At 32.9% G+C, this 18,965-nt stretch overlaps 1 protein-coding gene across 2 annotated transcripts in view; it reads left to right on the top strand.

Annotated features, from left to right (window-relative positions):
- LOC129802622 (double-stranded RNA-binding protein Staufen homolog 2) overlaps positions 1-15,369 on the top strand; it is a 28,010-nt gene extending 12,641 nt beyond the window's left edge. For both annotated transcript variants that reach the window (XM_055848592.1, XM_055848594.1), the window contains exons 5-8: positions 4,244-5,146; positions 7,844-7,972; positions 8,070-8,798; positions 11,939-15,369. In XM_055848592.1, the coding sequence (XP_055704567.1) occupies positions 4,244-5,146; positions 7,844-7,972; positions 8,070-8,798; positions 11,939-12,193 (2,016 nt within the window). In that variant the 3' untranslated portion in view covers positions 12,194-15,369. The remainder of the gene's footprint in view (positions 1-4,243; positions 5,147-7,843; positions 7,973-8,069; positions 8,799-11,938) is intronic.
- The last annotated feature ends 3,596 nt before the right edge of the window (positions 15,370-18,965 follow it).

An 18,965-nucleotide genomic window follows, 5' to 3' on the forward strand; every position in this document is an offset into this window, starting at 1 on the left:
AGCTGATTAATCTTTGAAAATCCTATTTGAGTTCGTCCTTAAATTCAGCATCAGGGGGGAGTGAATCACCTTTGAATTGGGTAGTGTTAACCCTCTAACGGTGTTTTCTTTAATATGCGAAAAAAAAAAGTTCTAAAACAATGTTTTTTAGGATAATTATGATCCAATAAAGTCGAAAAAACCATCCATTCTTCATTATCTTTTTTACTTTAGGCGCTAGGTGAGAAAATATAAAAATTTTTTGAAACTCTTTTTGCTTCTAAAATCCACATTTTTAGTTTTTTCAATTTTTTTAAATAAAATACCGTCGTTGCGGGTGACTTTGCACGTTTTTTCGCTATTTTTCAACTTTACCCTCTAAAAGTGGATAGTTAAAGTGAAGGGAGGGGGGTTTTTGAGTAAAATTATTTGTATTCAATTGTTAATGAATGGATTTTGTGCCACTAGCATTAATTTTATAAAATTTTACTATGTTTAAAAAAATCAAGAAAAAAGGCTTGCACTGGGGATAAGGTGCGGGTGACTTTGCACTTTTTAATAAATACCAAAAAATCAACAATTTCTGATAATAAACGACAATGAAGATCTTCACATCTAAGGGTAAGATGCACGAGATCTGCAAGATGACATGATCGCCATCTTGATTTGACGTTTCTGTCCGCCATTTTGAATAACTGTCAAAACCTAAAACTGGTCCGATTGAGTTGAAATTTTAGTATGTTGTAGCTGATGTCAAGACCTTTTCAGAACGTATCTATGTCCCAGTCTACGTCAAGTATTTACCTAGATACAGAGGCTCAAATTTTAAAATTTTGAAATCATCATATTTTTGCGATCTTTATTTACTAATCCTTAATTTTAAAATCTAAATGAAATGCCTCAGTAACCATTAAAAATGGTTGAGGCTTTTATTTTATATATTTATTTACTCTTACATAATTAAAAAAAAATAAATGAAAAGTGCATTTATTAATTTTTTTATTTTTTCATTTTTGCAAAAACAGTTTTTCAGATCTTTAAATAATATGCTGTTATAAAGAAAAACATTACTTTTCTCTTTGTTTGTTATTTAGATCTCATCGCCTAACGATAGTACTGTCTTTTTTGTGATGATTTCGATAAAAGAAGCTCTCCGTAGTTCTGTATTCATGAAAGTGTCAAAATTTTGAACTTGGAGCTCCTGTATCCAGGCAATCGCTTGACCGAGGTCGGATGTTATATATGTTCTGAAAAGGTTTTGACATCAGCTAGAACATACTAAAATTTCAGCTCAATCGAACCAGTTTTAGGTTTTGACAGTTATTCAAAATGGCGGACAGAAACGTCAAATAAAGATGGCGACCACACCATCTTGTAGATCTCGGTCACTTTATCTTACATTATCAAAAAATTGGATAATTTTTAGCCAAATACTTCTATAATAAAGCTTTAGAAAGACCATTACATGCAACTTTATAACATAAATCATGCGTTCTTAGAAAGATAATAGGGAAAAAAAAAATATTTTAATAAAAATAATCAACAAAATCGAAGTGGATTATTCTAGCCAGATAAATTTAGAATAGATTTGGGCAATTTACTACTCTGAAATCGATTTTAAAATTGCACCTTCAGATAACTTTTTCACGGAGCCGTTTTTTGACAAAATACCTATATTAGCATTTCATTGACTATTACTGAAACCACAAGAATCCTTTTGAGGATCATTGTACCTTACTTGGTACTTAACATATCCCTATATACTTTGACATGGTAGACCGGATCGGCGAAGACTATCAATAAGTGCTAGAATTGTTCAAAGTCTCACGAACAGGAGAGTGCAAAGTCACCCCCCGAGTGCAAAGTCACCCGCAACGACGGTATACGAAGTAGAATGACATATCTTTCAGTCAAAAATAAGTTTATTTTAGTCAGATAACTTTAAATCGGTATTTTTATGATTATTATAATTAATTTACTTTTTGAAAAACCAATGAGCTCTCTGAATCAATAATAAAATCATCAAAATCGGATTCAAATAGGATTTTATGCGGATTTTTTTTCAAGTAAAGTATAAAGTCTAAAAATCTTTTTGATCTAAGAACATTTTTTGGGATATTATAAAGCTTGAAGATCCATTTTCTTAAATAAAAAGCTACTCAGATCCATAAGAACGATTTATACTTTTGTCTAAATCTACTAAATTTGTTAAACACGGTGCAGAAATGAACTAAAAAATGATTTTTTTTATAGAACATTCCCCACGTGGATATTTTTCTAAAGGTTCTAATAGTTTTTATTGATTTTTAATTAAAGTCAAATTTAGGAAAATTTTATTTTTTTTTTTGCAATTTTCGAAAAAATTACGTTCTTTGTATTTGGAACACGTTTTTTAAATATCCTCTTCTCTTCTAAAATCCTGGCTACGCCCTTGGTTACAGTAATGTAACTCAAAATCGTAAATCTTTATTTTTCTCACTCAAGTTATTTAACTAAAATTTTCAGGTTCTTTTTTTTCAAAATTTGAAATTTACCGAGACGAAAGTCAAAAAGGACTGTCAGTTCTTGGGAAATTAACGATATCCTTCGGAAAATTTACAATTTTGACAATTTATTACTCGAAAACGGCTTAGCCGATCTTAATGAAATTCGGAACAAAGTCGATGCATGACTTAAGCTTTAAATAAATATTTTTAGATTTTCCCTCTGACTGCTCCATCTGGTAGCTCCTATACAAACTTGCCATGTTTTAAAGCCATCGCATATTACAGGGCAACAAAACGAAAACTTTTTTTCGTTTAGTGGTAAATCACAGGTATTTTCGGAGTCCTTGGTGTATCTTGAACATATGACCCGAAGAAACTTACAGTCCATCACGTCAACTTTTTCAGATACCTTAAAGTAAAGGTTCTTAAGGAATTGGTAGAACTATTTATATGAAACTTGTTTTTTTTTTAATAACGGCATATCGTAAGTTGTTGGCGTCAAAAAACGTTTTCTAAAACAGGAACTCAAGGAAAATTTTCCCAAAAGAAACCGTATCCCTATCTCTCTTGTATCCAGATTTTCCTCAAATATCCTCGAATATTCTTTAATTCCGTTAAACGTATTTCCTCGATTGCATCCTTTGGCGTCTTTAGAGAAACATTCCCTTTAAAAAAGGAGCTAGGATTGCTGAAATTCATAGGGTTGTAAGGGTACCGTTACTAAAGAATTTTAACAAAAGGTTCTCAGTATAATTAATTAAAACATTTTTTTTCTCTGAATTTATTATTCGAAGTATTTAAGTAACGGTATCTTTTAGGACCCTCCAATCTTTAGAGGTTTTAATTCTTTTTTCAAGAAGAATATTACTGGATAAGAGACATTTCCCTTGATACGATCCTTTTTTTTATGAATTTGGAGGATGGTAAAAGATTTATAAGGAAGATCTGGAAAATTGCAAGGAAAATGAAGAGACAAATATATGGTTTGTTCCAGGAGTCCTTTGAGTCCTTCTTTACAAATTATTCTTAGAAACGACCAATATACGATTAACCGTTATTGTATAAAAGGAGTTTTGCAAAAACAAAATCATTACAATTCTTATACATATGTTTTATGCTCTAGTGCTTTTCCTACATATTTTTGGGGTTGGTCCCGGAACAAAAGTTGTTACCTTTTCCAATACCTATTCGATGGTATAGGTCTCATTCGTAGCGAAAGGTTAGACCGTTTTGCCCAATGTCCTTTATGGATAAATTCCGAAGTCAAGAATGTAATTTATGCTGAAGTAAAAACTTGACGAACAAGGCATTGCAAGCTATTTATAAAAAGGCGTTAACCTGGGGTAACAGGCCAGTTTGACTTATGGGGTGGTTACTAAAAATGCGAGCTTGATATCTCTAACCATTTGATCTATAAAGAAATAGCAAACAGTCGGAAAAAAGATAAGAAAAGACATATTGGGGCGGAATTAATAACAACCTAGCAAGCAGGGTTAGCTGAAAAAAGCAGCGTTTTCAGCATATTTTTGCTGAATCGATAAGCAAAAATATGCTGTCCGGTCAGCAAGCAGTTCGCGAAACTGAACAAAACGAGTGTCGTTTTAAGGTTAGCAGAATTCAGAAGAGAATACATAAATATGTTTTCAGCTGAATTGAAATCGGTTAGCATTTGGTTTTCGCTGGGCAGGGGAATCTTTGTTCTGTCTTTGATTTCACACAAATAGAACCTTATTAGAAGATTTAGGGCTAATTCAATGTTAATAAATGCTTTGTGTTAGATACAACATCAATATCGACTAACTGGGGAGCAGGGTCCAGCTCACAAGAAAAAATTCACCGTGATATTGAAATTGGGCGAAGAGGAGTACACAGCTGAGGGTCCGAGTATAAAGAAGGCTCAGCATTCGGCTGCAGCTCAGGCCATCAGTACCACAAAATACAAGCATCCACCTACAAAGACAAATCGTATTCGCGGTGCGAGTAAGATCAATGAGAGTCATGTGGGTAATATTACGCCAACAGTTGAGCTCAATGCGCTGGCCATGAAACGCGGTGAGCAGACGATTTATGTGACTGAGCATCCTGCCAAGGGGCTCAATGGTATGCAACCGCCACCTTATGGACAATCCGGTGCCAATGGCGTTGCGGGCAATTTTGTACCATCGCATCACCTCAATCCACATGCATCCAACTACAATCATCCACCATCGTATGGAAATTACCAGAATCGGAATATGCCCAACATGTACCCGCAACAGATGTCACGGTATCATGGGTACGACAAGAGGCCAATGGGCAGGGGAGGCTTTCCACAGCGCAATGCACCAGCAATGCCACAAGGAGGGGGCGGCTTTTGCAGTGGGGGAAACAACTTTGAGCCATATCGAGTGACATTGACAGTGGGCGAGAGGAAATTTGTCGGCGTGGGAGCAACGCAACAGGCTGCAAGGCATGATGCTGCTGCCAGAGCTCTAGAAGTATTGAAACCTATTACAAGTGATACGACAAATCAAGATCTATCGCTTGTAGAGGATATCAATTCTGAACTGAAATCGCCCATATCGCTAGTGCATGAAATGGCATTGAAAAGGAATCTCGCTGTGGCATTTGAGGTGAAAACTGAAAAAGGGCCACCACACATGAAGATCTTTATCACAATTTGCACCGTGGGAACAATTAAGGTAAGTCTTCCCTTAATTTCATTCTATTGTAATTCATTTAAATGTATAATAATTTTTCCAAAGGTAATGATAAGGAGAAGAACGAGTTCCTAAATTAAATGTTAGGGTAAATGTGCCAAATTTCGGCCACTTTGAGTGTAATTTCGGCCAAGCAACTAAATTAATTAAAATTATGGACTTTATTCTTCACGGAGAAAAAAAGGGGGTGCGATTAACTTTTTTTCCTTGTAACTTTAACACCTTTTGAAGTGTAAAATTAACATGAAAAAGGGTAACTTTAACCCCTGATACACCTAAAAAGCATAATATTTACACCGATTTCGGATCAATAATGCAGGATAAAATTAACATTTCCGGAATGTTATTTTAACTTTTTCGGATTTCTCGCAGTGTTCGAATACTCAATGATTTCTCTTTCTTCTAAATATTTATCCTTTTTAGAATGCAATAACACTAAAATATTTATATTTTGTGTATAATTTGTGTTATAAAAACTTCGGTGTTCAAAGAGTCTTGCAAAAAAATGTGACAGTCCGCTTGTGTCGTTGGCAGTCTAGTAGTTTGTGGTTAAGTGCAAATATTTTTCTTTCGAGTTTTTTTTATTAAAATTGATAAGTTTTCATTAAAGATTGTTTTAGTTCATGTTAATAGGGAATCGTTCTTTAGATTCTGAGTAAAATTTCCTAGAGATGTTTACTATTCCGGATATTGTTGTGTTTTATTGTTATATTGTTTTTAGATGGGAGGTGATGTTTACTATTCCGGCCACATCTTTGGTTTCCCCAAAATTCTGAATTTTTTAGTTCTTTTTCAAGTTATGGGTTGTAAAACGCCCAAAGAAAAAAAAGAAAGCATCGCCTCTGTGGAAAAGGTCTTAGGGGAAACTGGGGCACCACCAAACACGGGGTAGCACCAAACACTGCAATTTTTTAATAAGATATTAGACTTTACAGGACAATAATTCTAAAAGTTTTTAGGCATTATAGGGATGCTTGTCCACTGAAGAAATGATCGAGATAGTCCAATGTCCAAATAGTTTAGAAATAAAAATTAGTGGTGGTGCCCCAGTTTCCCCTATATTAGATCATTAGATTTGGGAGTCTGAACATTATTTACAGGTATCAAGTTCAAATCTTTAGGTCTTCTGGATAAATTACACGAGTTATCTTAATAAATGTATTAAATTAAATATTAAACTCATTCCATATAGTCAAGTGTGCTAATCCGGGCGCTTCGCTATCTGGATCATTTATGACTAATCCACTTAAAATAATATTTTTATTTTTATTTCCGTAAGTCACTACAGTAACATAATATAACTATTCAAGTTTGAGAAAAAGCAAAAATTATATTTTTATCCATTAAATAAGTCAGTGTAATCGACTCATTTCAATCTTGTACCAGCTGGGTTTTTCACTAAAAATTTTCTAGCAGTAATATTTTCGCTAATGACAGCTGGTTGATTGAAAACCTTAATTACTTTTTCCTTGTGAAAAAAGTATTTTAAATCCAAAGGTTTAATTAAAAGTGAATTAGCGAAAAGGCGACCCAATTAGTGCATGCTGACTTATTTCATATTTTCATTATTTTATAAATTTTCTTTAATATTTTTGATAATTATTTCCTATATTGTGTTTCTGAATGAAACAGTGAATAATTCTATGGATTTAGAAGAAGTAAAAAAATTTCATCAATCCAAAAACAAGCGTTTAATTAGCACTTTTCGGAAAACGATCCAGTTACCTTACTGTTGGGGTATTCTTGCTATATGACATTACGCAATTTTTTATCCGTTGTTTTGCACAAGGTGGTCACAAACCAGGCGGCCGAAATTCCACTCAAAGTGGCCGGAATACAACCCAAAAATTAAAAGAAAGCAATATCATAAACTACTTTTCAGGGTTTCAAAAAACCTTCCCAAACAAGAAGAAAAAAGAAATTTCAATATGTATTAAAAATATTACATTTCAAACTTAGGACTTTGATGCTTATTTGCAACTATGCCGAAATTTGACATCCTTACCCTAAACTCTCGCAGATTTTATCCATTTTATCCCTTTAAGGACGATTGGGACACCGGTGTCCCATAAAGAAAATAATTTTTCATGACTACCTAAAGTTATTTTTTTCTAATGTCTGTACATAATTGTAAAGTTGAAGGTTGAAGGAATCTTTTTTGCAAGTCTCTAGCTATTTGCTATGTAGTAAATATTTAAGCTCAAAAATGGCGAATTTTTAAATTCTCAAAATCATAATTGATTTTATTTATTTTTTATACTTCTAATATTTTTTAAGCAAAACCCCTTTTGGCAATAAAAACTATAATACTCATACGTAATATTTTTCATTAAAACGAAAAATATTATTCATTGGTATTGTCAGAAAAATTACTTAAGTTTTTGGGCTATTTTTGTCCCTATCGTTCATAGAAGCACAAAATACACTGAATAAGACTCTGTTGGACTTTCCAAGGTTAGATGTAAGAATTATTATTGATTATGTTTCTCAGTTTAGTTTTTATTGTTGATTTTTAGTCCGTAAAAAGTGTCTCGTCGTTAAAGGGTTAACCAATAAATAGTAGGTCTTTTAGATGAAATAAATATAGTCCAAAACCAATTTTAAAAAAATTGTTAGATTACTTTTGGAACCAGAACGAAGATCCAACATAACAGATTTGCTTTAATGACATTTTTGTAGACTGAAGGAGAAGGAAATGGAAAGAAGATATCGAAGAAACGAGCAGCAGAGGCAATGTTGGAAGAATTGAAAAAATTGCCGCCAATTTCACCAACTCAGCGAATCATTAAGCAGAAGAGGAAACCACAAGTAAATATTTCTCTTCCTTTTGAACTTTTTTTTCCCATTACTCAAAATTGTGTACCATCTTTGCAAAATGTGTCTTTTTATTTACCGTGTGATGTAGGATGTTGTGAAGAAAAAATCGCGAAATTTGATAAAGGAGAAAGATGATCCAGAGTATCATGCTGAAGTGAATCCGATATCGAAATTGATCCAGATACAGCAAGCGAAGAAGGAGAAAGAGCCAATTTATACATTGGCAGAAGAACGTGGTGTTCCACGGAGGCGGGAATTTGTCATTGAAGTGGCTGCCAGTGGATATTCAGCTGTTGGAGTGGGCTCCAATAAGAAAGTGGCCAAGAGACTTGCAGCTGAGAATTTGCTGGCACTCATGGGTTTTGCTGCAAATGGCAAGGATAAGATCAATGGGGAGAGCACTGAAGGTAGTGCTACTGGAAATTCAAATCCGGAGAAGCCGAAGAAGGTTTCATTTCAGGATCAGAATGACACCGCACCAGCCTCAACGGTGAATCACGGTGGCAGTGCTGGAAGGCAACTTGTACCAGGACTTTTGTTGATGCAACAAAAAGATGCACCAACAAGTGCAAAAGGTGACAGGGGAAAGAATCATGTTCTCAATCCACAGACAACGGCTGCCATTGCCAAGGAATTCCTCACTGGAGGAACATCCCCAACTGCTGATGCCCTCAACAAGAACGATTCCCAGACGACTAAAACAATCAACAATAATGTGAACAGTGAGAAATCCGGAGAGGCCAAATCACCAGCAGCCACTGATGGAATTCGACCCAAGGATCAACTGCTCTACCTGGCAGAATTAATTGGATTTACCGTAAGTGAACCTTATTGCTTCATGTCCTTATGCCGGCTTCAGACTGGAGGTTTAGTCCAGTTCCTTAAGGTCCCAAAAATCTAAATAACAAGCAATTTTATTGATTTTTCAAAATCCGATGGATCTTTTGCCCTTAATATTTAATCCTAAACAACAATTCCCTAAAAAATCATGCCTGATAAGGAATTAGAGGAGTTAAGCCAGATGGCTAAGCCTTAGGTCTGAGGCCCATATTAGCATTCTTAGTATGTTTTGGCTAATCTATTTAATTTTAATATGAGTTTTATTTTATTATTAAAATAAAATGAGATTACAAAGCGGTTCTAGCTTTGCGGAGTGCTCGAACTCACGACAAAGACCTCTCCGTTTACTACCAATTAAAATGATTAATAAATTTAAAAAAACACATTGCGAAATAAGAAACTGCTTAAGAAAAGCACATTTTAGAATATTTTAGCATGAGTAACATGCATTTGAACAAATAAATAAATCCGAGAAAGGTGTACATCATTTACAGGTACATTACTGAATCATTACCAATTAACTACGATGCAACCGGGTTTGGAAATTTCAAGATTTTCTAAAAAATCCAAATTTAAGCAAAACGGTTGAAAGAAAGACCATCCAAAGTGTTTAAACTTTGATCTTCGAAAATTCGTTATCTAGATTCTCGTTTAAACTCGACCATTGCTGAAGGCTTGTAAACCGAGCCGAAAGCTCTGGGAAGAGTTGATGTTTTCCTAGAGTATCTCCAACTCCCCCGACAAACTCTGGTTCCCACATATTCAACCGAAATTAAAGTCTACTCAAGATATTTTCGATTATAATTCACTTCAGGGAACACAGAGAGCAGTACGATCCATCGTCGGGAAGATCGCGATCTCAGCTACAAAATATTTAATCAAAAATCATCGTCTAGTTTTCGAAATATTCGACATCGTGTAAGACGTATCCGTTTCGCGGTTAAAGACCCTGTCGTTATTATGAATCCCTGAAGACTGAGTGTATACATGATGTACCTTGTCCCTAGGTTTCTTCCTCTTATCTTTCAAATCTAATAGGGGGAAGTGGGGCACCTTTGAAATTGGGATTTTTCACCTATTCATTCATTCATTCATTTTTAACCGCTTATCCCTATTGGGGTCGCGGGCCCATGACATCCAATTTAGCAGCCCACGCTTGTCGATCCTCCGCCACTTCATGAAGATGTTCGGGTTGGATCCCAAGGCGCTCCAAGGCAAGATTCTGAATTTGATTCAGCCACCTTGTCCTAGGTCTGCCTCGAGGCCGACGCTTTCTCACAATGCCTTGCATAGCTTTTCTGGGGAATCTTTTTCTATCCATGCGCTGAACATGTCCATACCATCGAAGTTGTGATCTCTCAACCCGAAGAAGCAGCTCCTCGACTCTAAGTTCCTCACGAACGGCTACATTCCTCACTCGATCTCGGCGAGTGATTCCCTTAACCGCCCGAAGGTACTTCATCTCGGCAGCTTGTACTCGCGATTTTTTTTTTTATTTTAAAAATAGGTCGCGATCACTTATTTTTAAATAAAATTGAGCCTTATCTTGATATAAATTAGCTGCACAAACAGATTAAGAAGCTAAATTACATTATGATATGATTCAGTTCCACTTTAACGGATTCCGGTCAAAATCCCGAAAGCCAAAATCCCGAATGGGCCAAGATTCCGAAAACCAAAATCTCGAATTCTTAAAAGTATCATAGCTACTCTCATGATTGCAAGCGCCCTTGCTGGAGGCAAAGGGGGATTTTCTGTGTCTTGGGAAATTATTCTACACATTATCCTCCATATAATTTCATCCCTTTCAGGATTTTGAACATTCGGAATTTTGAATATTCGGGATTTTGGTCCTTTTGGGATTTTGGCTGCCTCCATACTTAAACGTGGGGAAAAATTCCAATTTCAAAGGTGCCACACTTTCAAAAGTGCCCTATTCCCCCCTAGGTAATATGCCTTCCGATGAGCATAATGCCGTAGTCACACTTACGACTTAAGCTGAGAGACAGCCTAACATAAATAAAACCAAACTAATAATTAGATTACATTTCCATTAATTTATGACTAATCCGTCTCTCATCTTAAGTCGTAAGTGTGTCTATCTATGGCCTATGGGCTAAAAAAAACTATGGACGGTCGCCATTGCTAGTAGGAAACACCTATGTCCTGTTTTACAAGTTCTCGGTCGATTTGTTCTCACAAACGAATTTTCGAAAATCAATTTTTCGATTAATATGACCTTCAATTAAATCTGATAAAGTTGAAGAATTCAAGAGTTGAAGCGTTTAACGAGAGCTTTTCGAATTATCCAAGATGATAAAATTCTGACAATTAGAACCAGAGCAATGGCCATTGTAAAATTAGATTTTTGACCCCTTATAGCACTGGTCAGAGAGTGGAATGTAGGAAGGCTCAATCTGACTATGTTGGATTTCACTTCTGACCACAAAATTTTAGATTATAAAAGTCAGCTAGTTTGACTCACTCCGATAAGTCGCTATCGACCTGACGACAAGTCGTATCGATCCCCACTTCACCTAAATACCCACGGACCTGCAATATATCAAAATTGACCAGGCTGTACCCCTTATTTTTATTAGCCGATGTCTATGAAATTTGTAGCTGAACAAATGACAAAATTTTACGAACATTTTTTGTGTGTTTACGAACATTTACGAATAAATGTTTGTAAAAGTACAAAAAATGTTCGTCAAATTATCATTTTACGAACAATGTTTGTGAAAAAAGTACAAAATATTACGAACTTGTTTGTGGGTTATACGATTCACGAGCATTTCGTAAGTCTGCCATAGGATTTCACAAACATTTACGAACATTTTTACAAGATATTTTTTTCTGTGTAGTTAAACTACTTTTCCATCATTTTTCACTAAGCCGTGACTCGATTCAAGTCGTAAGTCTGTCAAAGACGCTTATGGTAACTGAGATTCTTTACCCTTTATTCCCAAAAATTCAACTCAAAATCGAATTTTCACGCATTCCGAGTTTAGAAGCATTTCGAGGTCCACAATAAAGAATGTAAAGATACCATAACTTTATCTTAGCAGGGATTTCAGCAAATTCACAAAATTATTATGTTGGTATATTTGGTTTCAGGCTCAATTTTCGGACTTTCCCAAGGGGAATCACGGTGAATTTTTGACACTGATCACACTGTCTACGGATCCGCCACAATTGTGCCATGGTTCTGGCAATAGCATAGAAGCATCGCACGATCAGGCATCCACCGAGATGATGTTGATGCTCAGTAAACTCGGCTTGGACAATGTTCATCCCGTCAATACACAATCCACATCAACGCCAACGGTTGATGAAAAGAAACCCAAACCATTTATCAGTTTGAAGAAGTAATTCTCAAGTAATGTCTATTTTCTTTTCTCTGTTGTAAGTATTTACAAAGTGTTTTTGCCATCTTACAGTCACAAATCAATCTGTTCTTTCTTTTCTGTACAGATCAATTTTTTTTTGGATTATGTTCTTTTTTGTTAAAAAAAAATAGTGTTGAACACTTTATTTTTCAGTTGTGAATTATATTCCGGAGCAAAAGACCCAAGTAAGAATTTCTCGCTCTTTTTTTGTTCAATTTTTGATTTAAGAATAAAATGGAATATATATATTTTTTTGAAATAGACAGGAATATGCAATAAAATTATCAAAATATTTAATTAGTCCTATGACAAGATTTCTGTGCAACAAATCATTTTTTTTTCCTTGTTTTAACTAGTTGGGTAATTTTTTTTATTAACTTACTGAAGTGGAGTAATCTGAATTATTTAAGATCATCAATGACGGAATCATCGTAAATATTTTCCTATGAAGAAAATAGGCTGCATTGAATGGGAAAGTTTCAATTTGAGAATTATTTCGAAAAAGTTTCTCCAGAATTGAAACAAAAAGTATTAATTTTTCACTAACAAAAAAAAAACAAACTATTTTCAGCACTTAAATCTAATTGAAATTCTGTGGGAAACTAAAGAAATATCTCAATTTGTTCGTAAGAGATTCTTCTTGGATAAACCTTCAAAGCATTATTTTCTGAGAAAATAAATCTCTTATGGTCTATAATACCATTGCAGTGTTATTGATTTATGAGATTATTTTGTGGGAGTGAAACTTTTAAACGATTTTTAACACGCGGCGATTAAAAGTAGAAGAAATCCCTCTATTAATTTAATAGACATAATGTGTTAATAGTGAATATATTAAAAAAAATACACAATAAATTTCAAATAAATATAATACGAAAGATAAATGGAAGATTTCCCCATAAAATGAACTTTAAGAAAATTTCACAATCTTCTTTATGGACATTTCCTTTATTAATTAATTACAGGAGATTGTCAATTATTTCTTTAATTTCATTATTTTCCACTTATAAAGAGAGTTCAGAACGTGTGTTATCAAAAAAAAAACTTGTTTTAAAGTAATTCGTGCTCTTTTATTTTGGAGAGATCAATAAAAAGTGGAATGATGTGAGATTATGGCGCAAATTCTGTAATAAAGGCTAAAGAAAAATCTTCAGAAAGTTAGGTTATGTTGAGGCTAACCTCAAATATCCTGGATATATTTTAAATAGTAATAATTCTAAATTTTTCAACGGGATAGCAATTTTATAACCAATTTCGCTCTTAGAAAAGGAAATAAAGCGGATTGGAGAAGTTAGTAGGATTTTCAAACACTACTTCAAAGTTTTAACCTAAAAAATTCAACCATTTGATGAGGTTATTTCGAGAATTGTTCAATATTAAAGCAAAAACAAAGTATACATCTTCAACACGGTCTTATTATTTTTAAAAATGCTGCATAACAATAAATTAAAAAAAAAAGATTTTAAAAAGACCTGATTTTTTTTATTAAAAGCCCATTGAGACTTGAAATTTAGGTACCTTATTTTCTGCTTGCAGCTTAGAAAATAGGTAATGGAAAGTGCCAAGGTTCGTACGATCAAAAGCTTTGCAATGACTAAATAAAAAAAATGAAAAAAAAATAGTAATTATAAAGCTTGGCGTGGTACAAAACATGGGCACTTTCCCTTATCTTCAGAAAAAAATTAAACCTTTATTTTGAATCCCGTATAATACCTCGTCCAAAAAGATTTTTAGGTTAGGATTTTGGGGTTACAATTTGACGCATAGGTTAATATCAGAATAAAAATATACCGATAAACTTTATACACTAACTTACTTAATTACCGATATAATTCCCGTCTAAATTGGAATTCTAATTTCTCCTCTAAATATATTAAAAAGATTTTTAGGTTAGACCTAACATAACCTCACTTCGTAAGGGAGAACAACTTTAGCCAAAATCGAGAATTAGCGACAATGTATAAAAAAAAATATTGGCCAATATTTATTTGAACTGTTAAATAGGCTTTATTTAATTGCTAATGAGTTCCTTTCACAAATCGAGTGAAATATAGATGTGTATAAAGGAAATGTCATAAGATAATTTATTAAAAAAAAAGAAAAAAAAACAATAAGAGAAATAGGAATCATCATAAATGTTGAAGGAGAATATCTGTGTAAAAAAATATCTACAAGAAAAAAATATCTCACAATTTTCTCTATTTGATTTTTTTGTCAAGTTACTATATTTTTATCCTAAATATCCTTAAGTGTAGATAAATCTGTCCCGTATCTCTGAATTACTAAAAAAAAACTCTAATTGAAATTAAAAATAAATTACCGGGATACGACATTTTTTTTAGATCTATACAATAGATTTCATTTCTTTCGAAAAAATATAGAAATATTTTTGAAAATTTTCCCAAAAATTCCTTTTGTAGAAACTACGACAAAATATTTCTTTTCCAATATTTGAAGTAAAAAAAAATAAATAAAGTTATTGTTGAACATACAAAATAAAAGAAGAAAAAAGTATAATAATTTGATATAAGAAAATGAAAAAGAAAATGTAAAAACATTTGTTGATTTCATTTCGTTTACAATATGAAATATTTTCCTAACATCAAGTTTATGTGTCTAAGAGCGGGGTACAGACAGATAAATTATTCTAATAATAAAATACTTTCTTTTTCTTTCCAATGAAAAGCAACACCTTGAAAATTGAAAGTATAGTAATAAAAGTATATTATTAAAAAATATATCTTCTAAGGCGCTACGCACAGAGATTTTTCGCATAAAAAGATAGGACGACAAATCCTTTTTATTCTGCTACAAAGGCAATTGAAATAGTAGAGAAGCCAATACAAACAAATTAAATTTCAGAGGATTTCTATGCGAAAAATCTCCGTGTGGAACCTAATTAATAATGATGTAATACAAACACCTCTATTCATTTTTAAAATCATATTTTGCGATGCTTTACAATTTTCCCTCTTGGGTAGAAAATTGTGTAAAAATTTGTTAAATCTGACATTTTTTAACCATGAGTCTGCTGCTGTTCTTTTTTACACAATCTTCTCTCCATGAAATTAAATCATATACATATGTGTTTGTGTATATATAAAGAAAAAAAAAACAAATGAAATCAATAAAAGTATGTTAGTAATTGTATTAACAAAACGTCTTTTATTCCTTTCAACCCTGTTCCTAGCTTCGAATAAAACTTTTTCTCAAAGGAAAATCTGTGACTGAAGAAGTTACCTGAATAAACCTGATAAAGGAATACCTTACTTTTCGGGCAGGTAAGTTTCGTTTCCTTATTAACCCTTTAAGGACGATTGGAACACCGGTGTCCCATAAAGAAATTATTTTTTCCTGACTATCTAAAGTTACTTTTTTCTTATATCTGTACATAATTGTAAAGTAGAATATTGAAGGAATCTAGAATATTTTTTGCAAGTCTCTAGCTATTTACTATGTAGTAAATATTTAAGCTCAAAAATGTCGAATTTATAAATTCTCAAATTCATTAATTGATTTTATTTATTTTTTATACTTCCAATTTTTTTAAGCAAAACCCTTTTGGCAATAAAAACTACAATACTTATACGTATTATTTTTCATTAAAGCGAAAAATATTATTCATGGGTATTGTCAGAAAAATTACTTAAATTTTTGGGCTATTTTTGTCCCTATCGTTCATAGAAGCACAAAATACACCGAATCAGACTGTTGGACTTTCCAAGGTTAGATTTAAAACTTATCATTGATTATGTTTCTAAGTTTAATTTTTATTGTTGATTTTTAGTCCGTAAAAAGTGTCTCGTCGTTAAAGGGTTAAATTGTGAAACGGGTAAAACAAAAAGCGGTTTTTGGAAAATTATCAAAAAAAAATCGCAAAGGGTATTTTTTTCAAGATAAACAACACCTTTTAGTAAAACCCCAAGAAGCAATTTTTTCTTAATATAGTCTTGTAGAATTCCTGAAGTAAGGCACTATAGAACCAAAAATCTTTTTATTTGCTTATAACGCTCTTGGTTCCATCACTGAGATTACTATAAGTCAAGTGGCGCACTCTTAAGGATCTTAAGAGCTTCTATAGGAATTTCAACAGAAAATTCTCACTTTAAGTCTTTTAAAAGTGCACTAAAAGACTTGTTTAATACTTGGTTCTATAAGGCAGCTATTTTGCTTCTTGGGACACCACGGTATCAATTGAAAGTACTTACATCCTTAAGCCTCTACCCTAGACGACTTAAGCTGAGAGACAACTTAATGAGAAACTTATGAGAATGTACAGTGGGTGTCAATAGTTTGTTGCCTAATGCATGTTTGAGAAATCAAGTGAAAAAAATGATAGAAAAAATACTTTTTCAAATTTTTCTTTTTGCAGATGAGTTCCCTGTAATCTGTAGATATTATTTATATTTTTCAAAAACAATAATTGATTTTATTTCATATCAAAAATAATTGTTTTCCAAAAGTTGGTCATTTTTGAAAAATCAAAAGTTTGTTGCCTCATTTAAAAAACTAATTGAAAATGGTCAAAACATGCAACCAACTTAATGTAAACCGGTTACATTTTGAGTTTATGTCATTTGAAAGGCACAAACAATTAGGTAGTTTAGTTTAGGTAATTTGAACATGCTAAAAAAATACAAATTCTAACTCAGATTGGTCTTGCTTACCAATGGAATCTTGCGAGCCAAGCACCTATTCTTACATTTGCTTTCAATTTGCGTTTGATTTTCAAAGCATTTGAAGCCAGTGTTCTTTCGGTAACCAGTTAAGTCTGAATTTTTGGGGCAAACATCATGTGGTCTCTATCAGAGATACTTATAATGTGATTATCAACTCTCTGCGTCGAATCATTGGGTCTATCAGTAGCGTTTTCCAAATGTACTCGTACCGCTTTACCATAAATTTTGAATATTTTATGTATACACTGACACGATTTTCCATAAAATTTGACGACTGATGACGTAGATTCATTCTAATAGTAGGGTAACTGTGCTAAATTCTGGCCAGCTTGCAATTTCGGCCACCTCTTTTGTTCCTTAAAGTTCCATGAATTTTTAGTTTTTACCTCTAGAGATAATACAACGCAAAAGAATAACAAAAAATGTAGCTTCAGCAAACGAGATGACGTGAAAAAGCCATTGGAAGAATTCCCGAAGAGCAAGGAACTATGAGAATGAAGGTGGCCGAAATAGGGCACCAAAGCTATGTCTATATTTTTATTCATTTTAAAATGTATTAAGAATGATTTTAGAGTAAATAAAGACGGTAAACTCTTTACAAGGTTCCGAGCAACACTCTTTCAGAAGAAAGAATAAAAAAACATCAATTTGTATTTACAATATTACATTTCAAACTTGAGACTTTGACGCTTGCATGCAACTATGCCGAAATTTGGCACACTTACCCTATGATTTTTTTTTCCTAAGAAAAAATTAGGAAGGCATGTCGGCACACGGAATCATTTTTATAATTTTGATAATAGGGTACCTAAAGGAAAAGCTAGAGAAGTATGCGAAAATGAAGAGATAGGGACATGATTTGTTCTAGAAAATCTTCGAGTTCTGCTGTGTAAATTTTCCTTCGATGCTACTAACATCCTACTGTGTACCGTATATGTAGATACTATAGGACCCAGTATATAAATTTATACAGGAGCACACGAAGATTTTCCTAGAACAAATCATATCCCTACTTTTCATTTTCACATACTTCTGCAGCTTTTTTTTTAGGTATTCTATTATCAAAATCATAAAAATGATTCCGTGTGCCGACATGCCTTCATAATTTACTCTTTGAAAAAAAAATATCATACTTAGTGAATAAAGACTAATAAGTTCGAAAAACTAACCATTTACCTGTACATTTTTTTAATTAAATTATTTACACAAAAAATAGGAAAACAATTTCTCTTCAAATAGGGATCTTTTTAGCTCTTGTAAACCTATACTTTCGGATTTAAAATTTCTAAGTTCTATGATCTGATTTTCAGAGACCTCAGCTATTTTGTTTTCAACTATGTCCTTACATGCAATCCTTTTCATGGATTTGAAAGATATTCAAGGATTTAATTGAATAAAGATTAAAAATTGCAGAGAAAATGAAGAGATAGGTAGAGAAAAGTACTCTCCCTTCGAACGTTCATGCCTTCGAATAATGTGAATTTTCTTTTAATTTTTTAAGAGACTTACATATTTCTATTAAATATTAGTTGGCTTATTATCAATTGTTGATAATTCCGTGATAATTTAGTGTAAATCTCTTACGAAAAACAAAAGAAATTCACATTATTCGAAGGCATGAACGTTCGAAGGGAGAGTACTTTCTCTTATACATTTTGTTCACCTCATTTTCACCTCATATTAATACAAAAATTAGACGTAATGGGCCACAAGTTCCTTCGGATTATGAGACTCTTACTATTTGAAATGATACGGAAATAAATTTTCATATTGTTGTACGTAATGAATACAACCGACGTTTTAGTGTTATCTAAAATTTATAAATGCAAATGGGGTTCCTTTGGACAGTTTTGGGGCTATATTGGACAATATTTTTTACATCTCATATTAAATTAGAATTCAAAACACTGGAATAGTGATAGGAAATGAAGAAATAATTTAGTCAAATCTCCATGCTATTATCTCCCAATTTCCCAAAATCAATAAAATATTGCTAAGCAGGAGATAACACAGCAAAATCTCCTTAAATACTTAATTTTTTAGCAAACATCCAAAACATCGTAAATTGCGGGAAAA

Source organism: Phlebotomus papatasi, chromosome 2 (assembly GCF_024763615.1).
Source record: "Phlebotomus papatasi isolate M1 chromosome 2, Ppap_2.1, whole genome shotgun sequence".
In the NCBI taxonomy this organism is placed as follows: Eukaryota; Metazoa; Arthropoda; class Insecta; order Diptera; family Psychodidae; genus Phlebotomus; species Phlebotomus papatasi.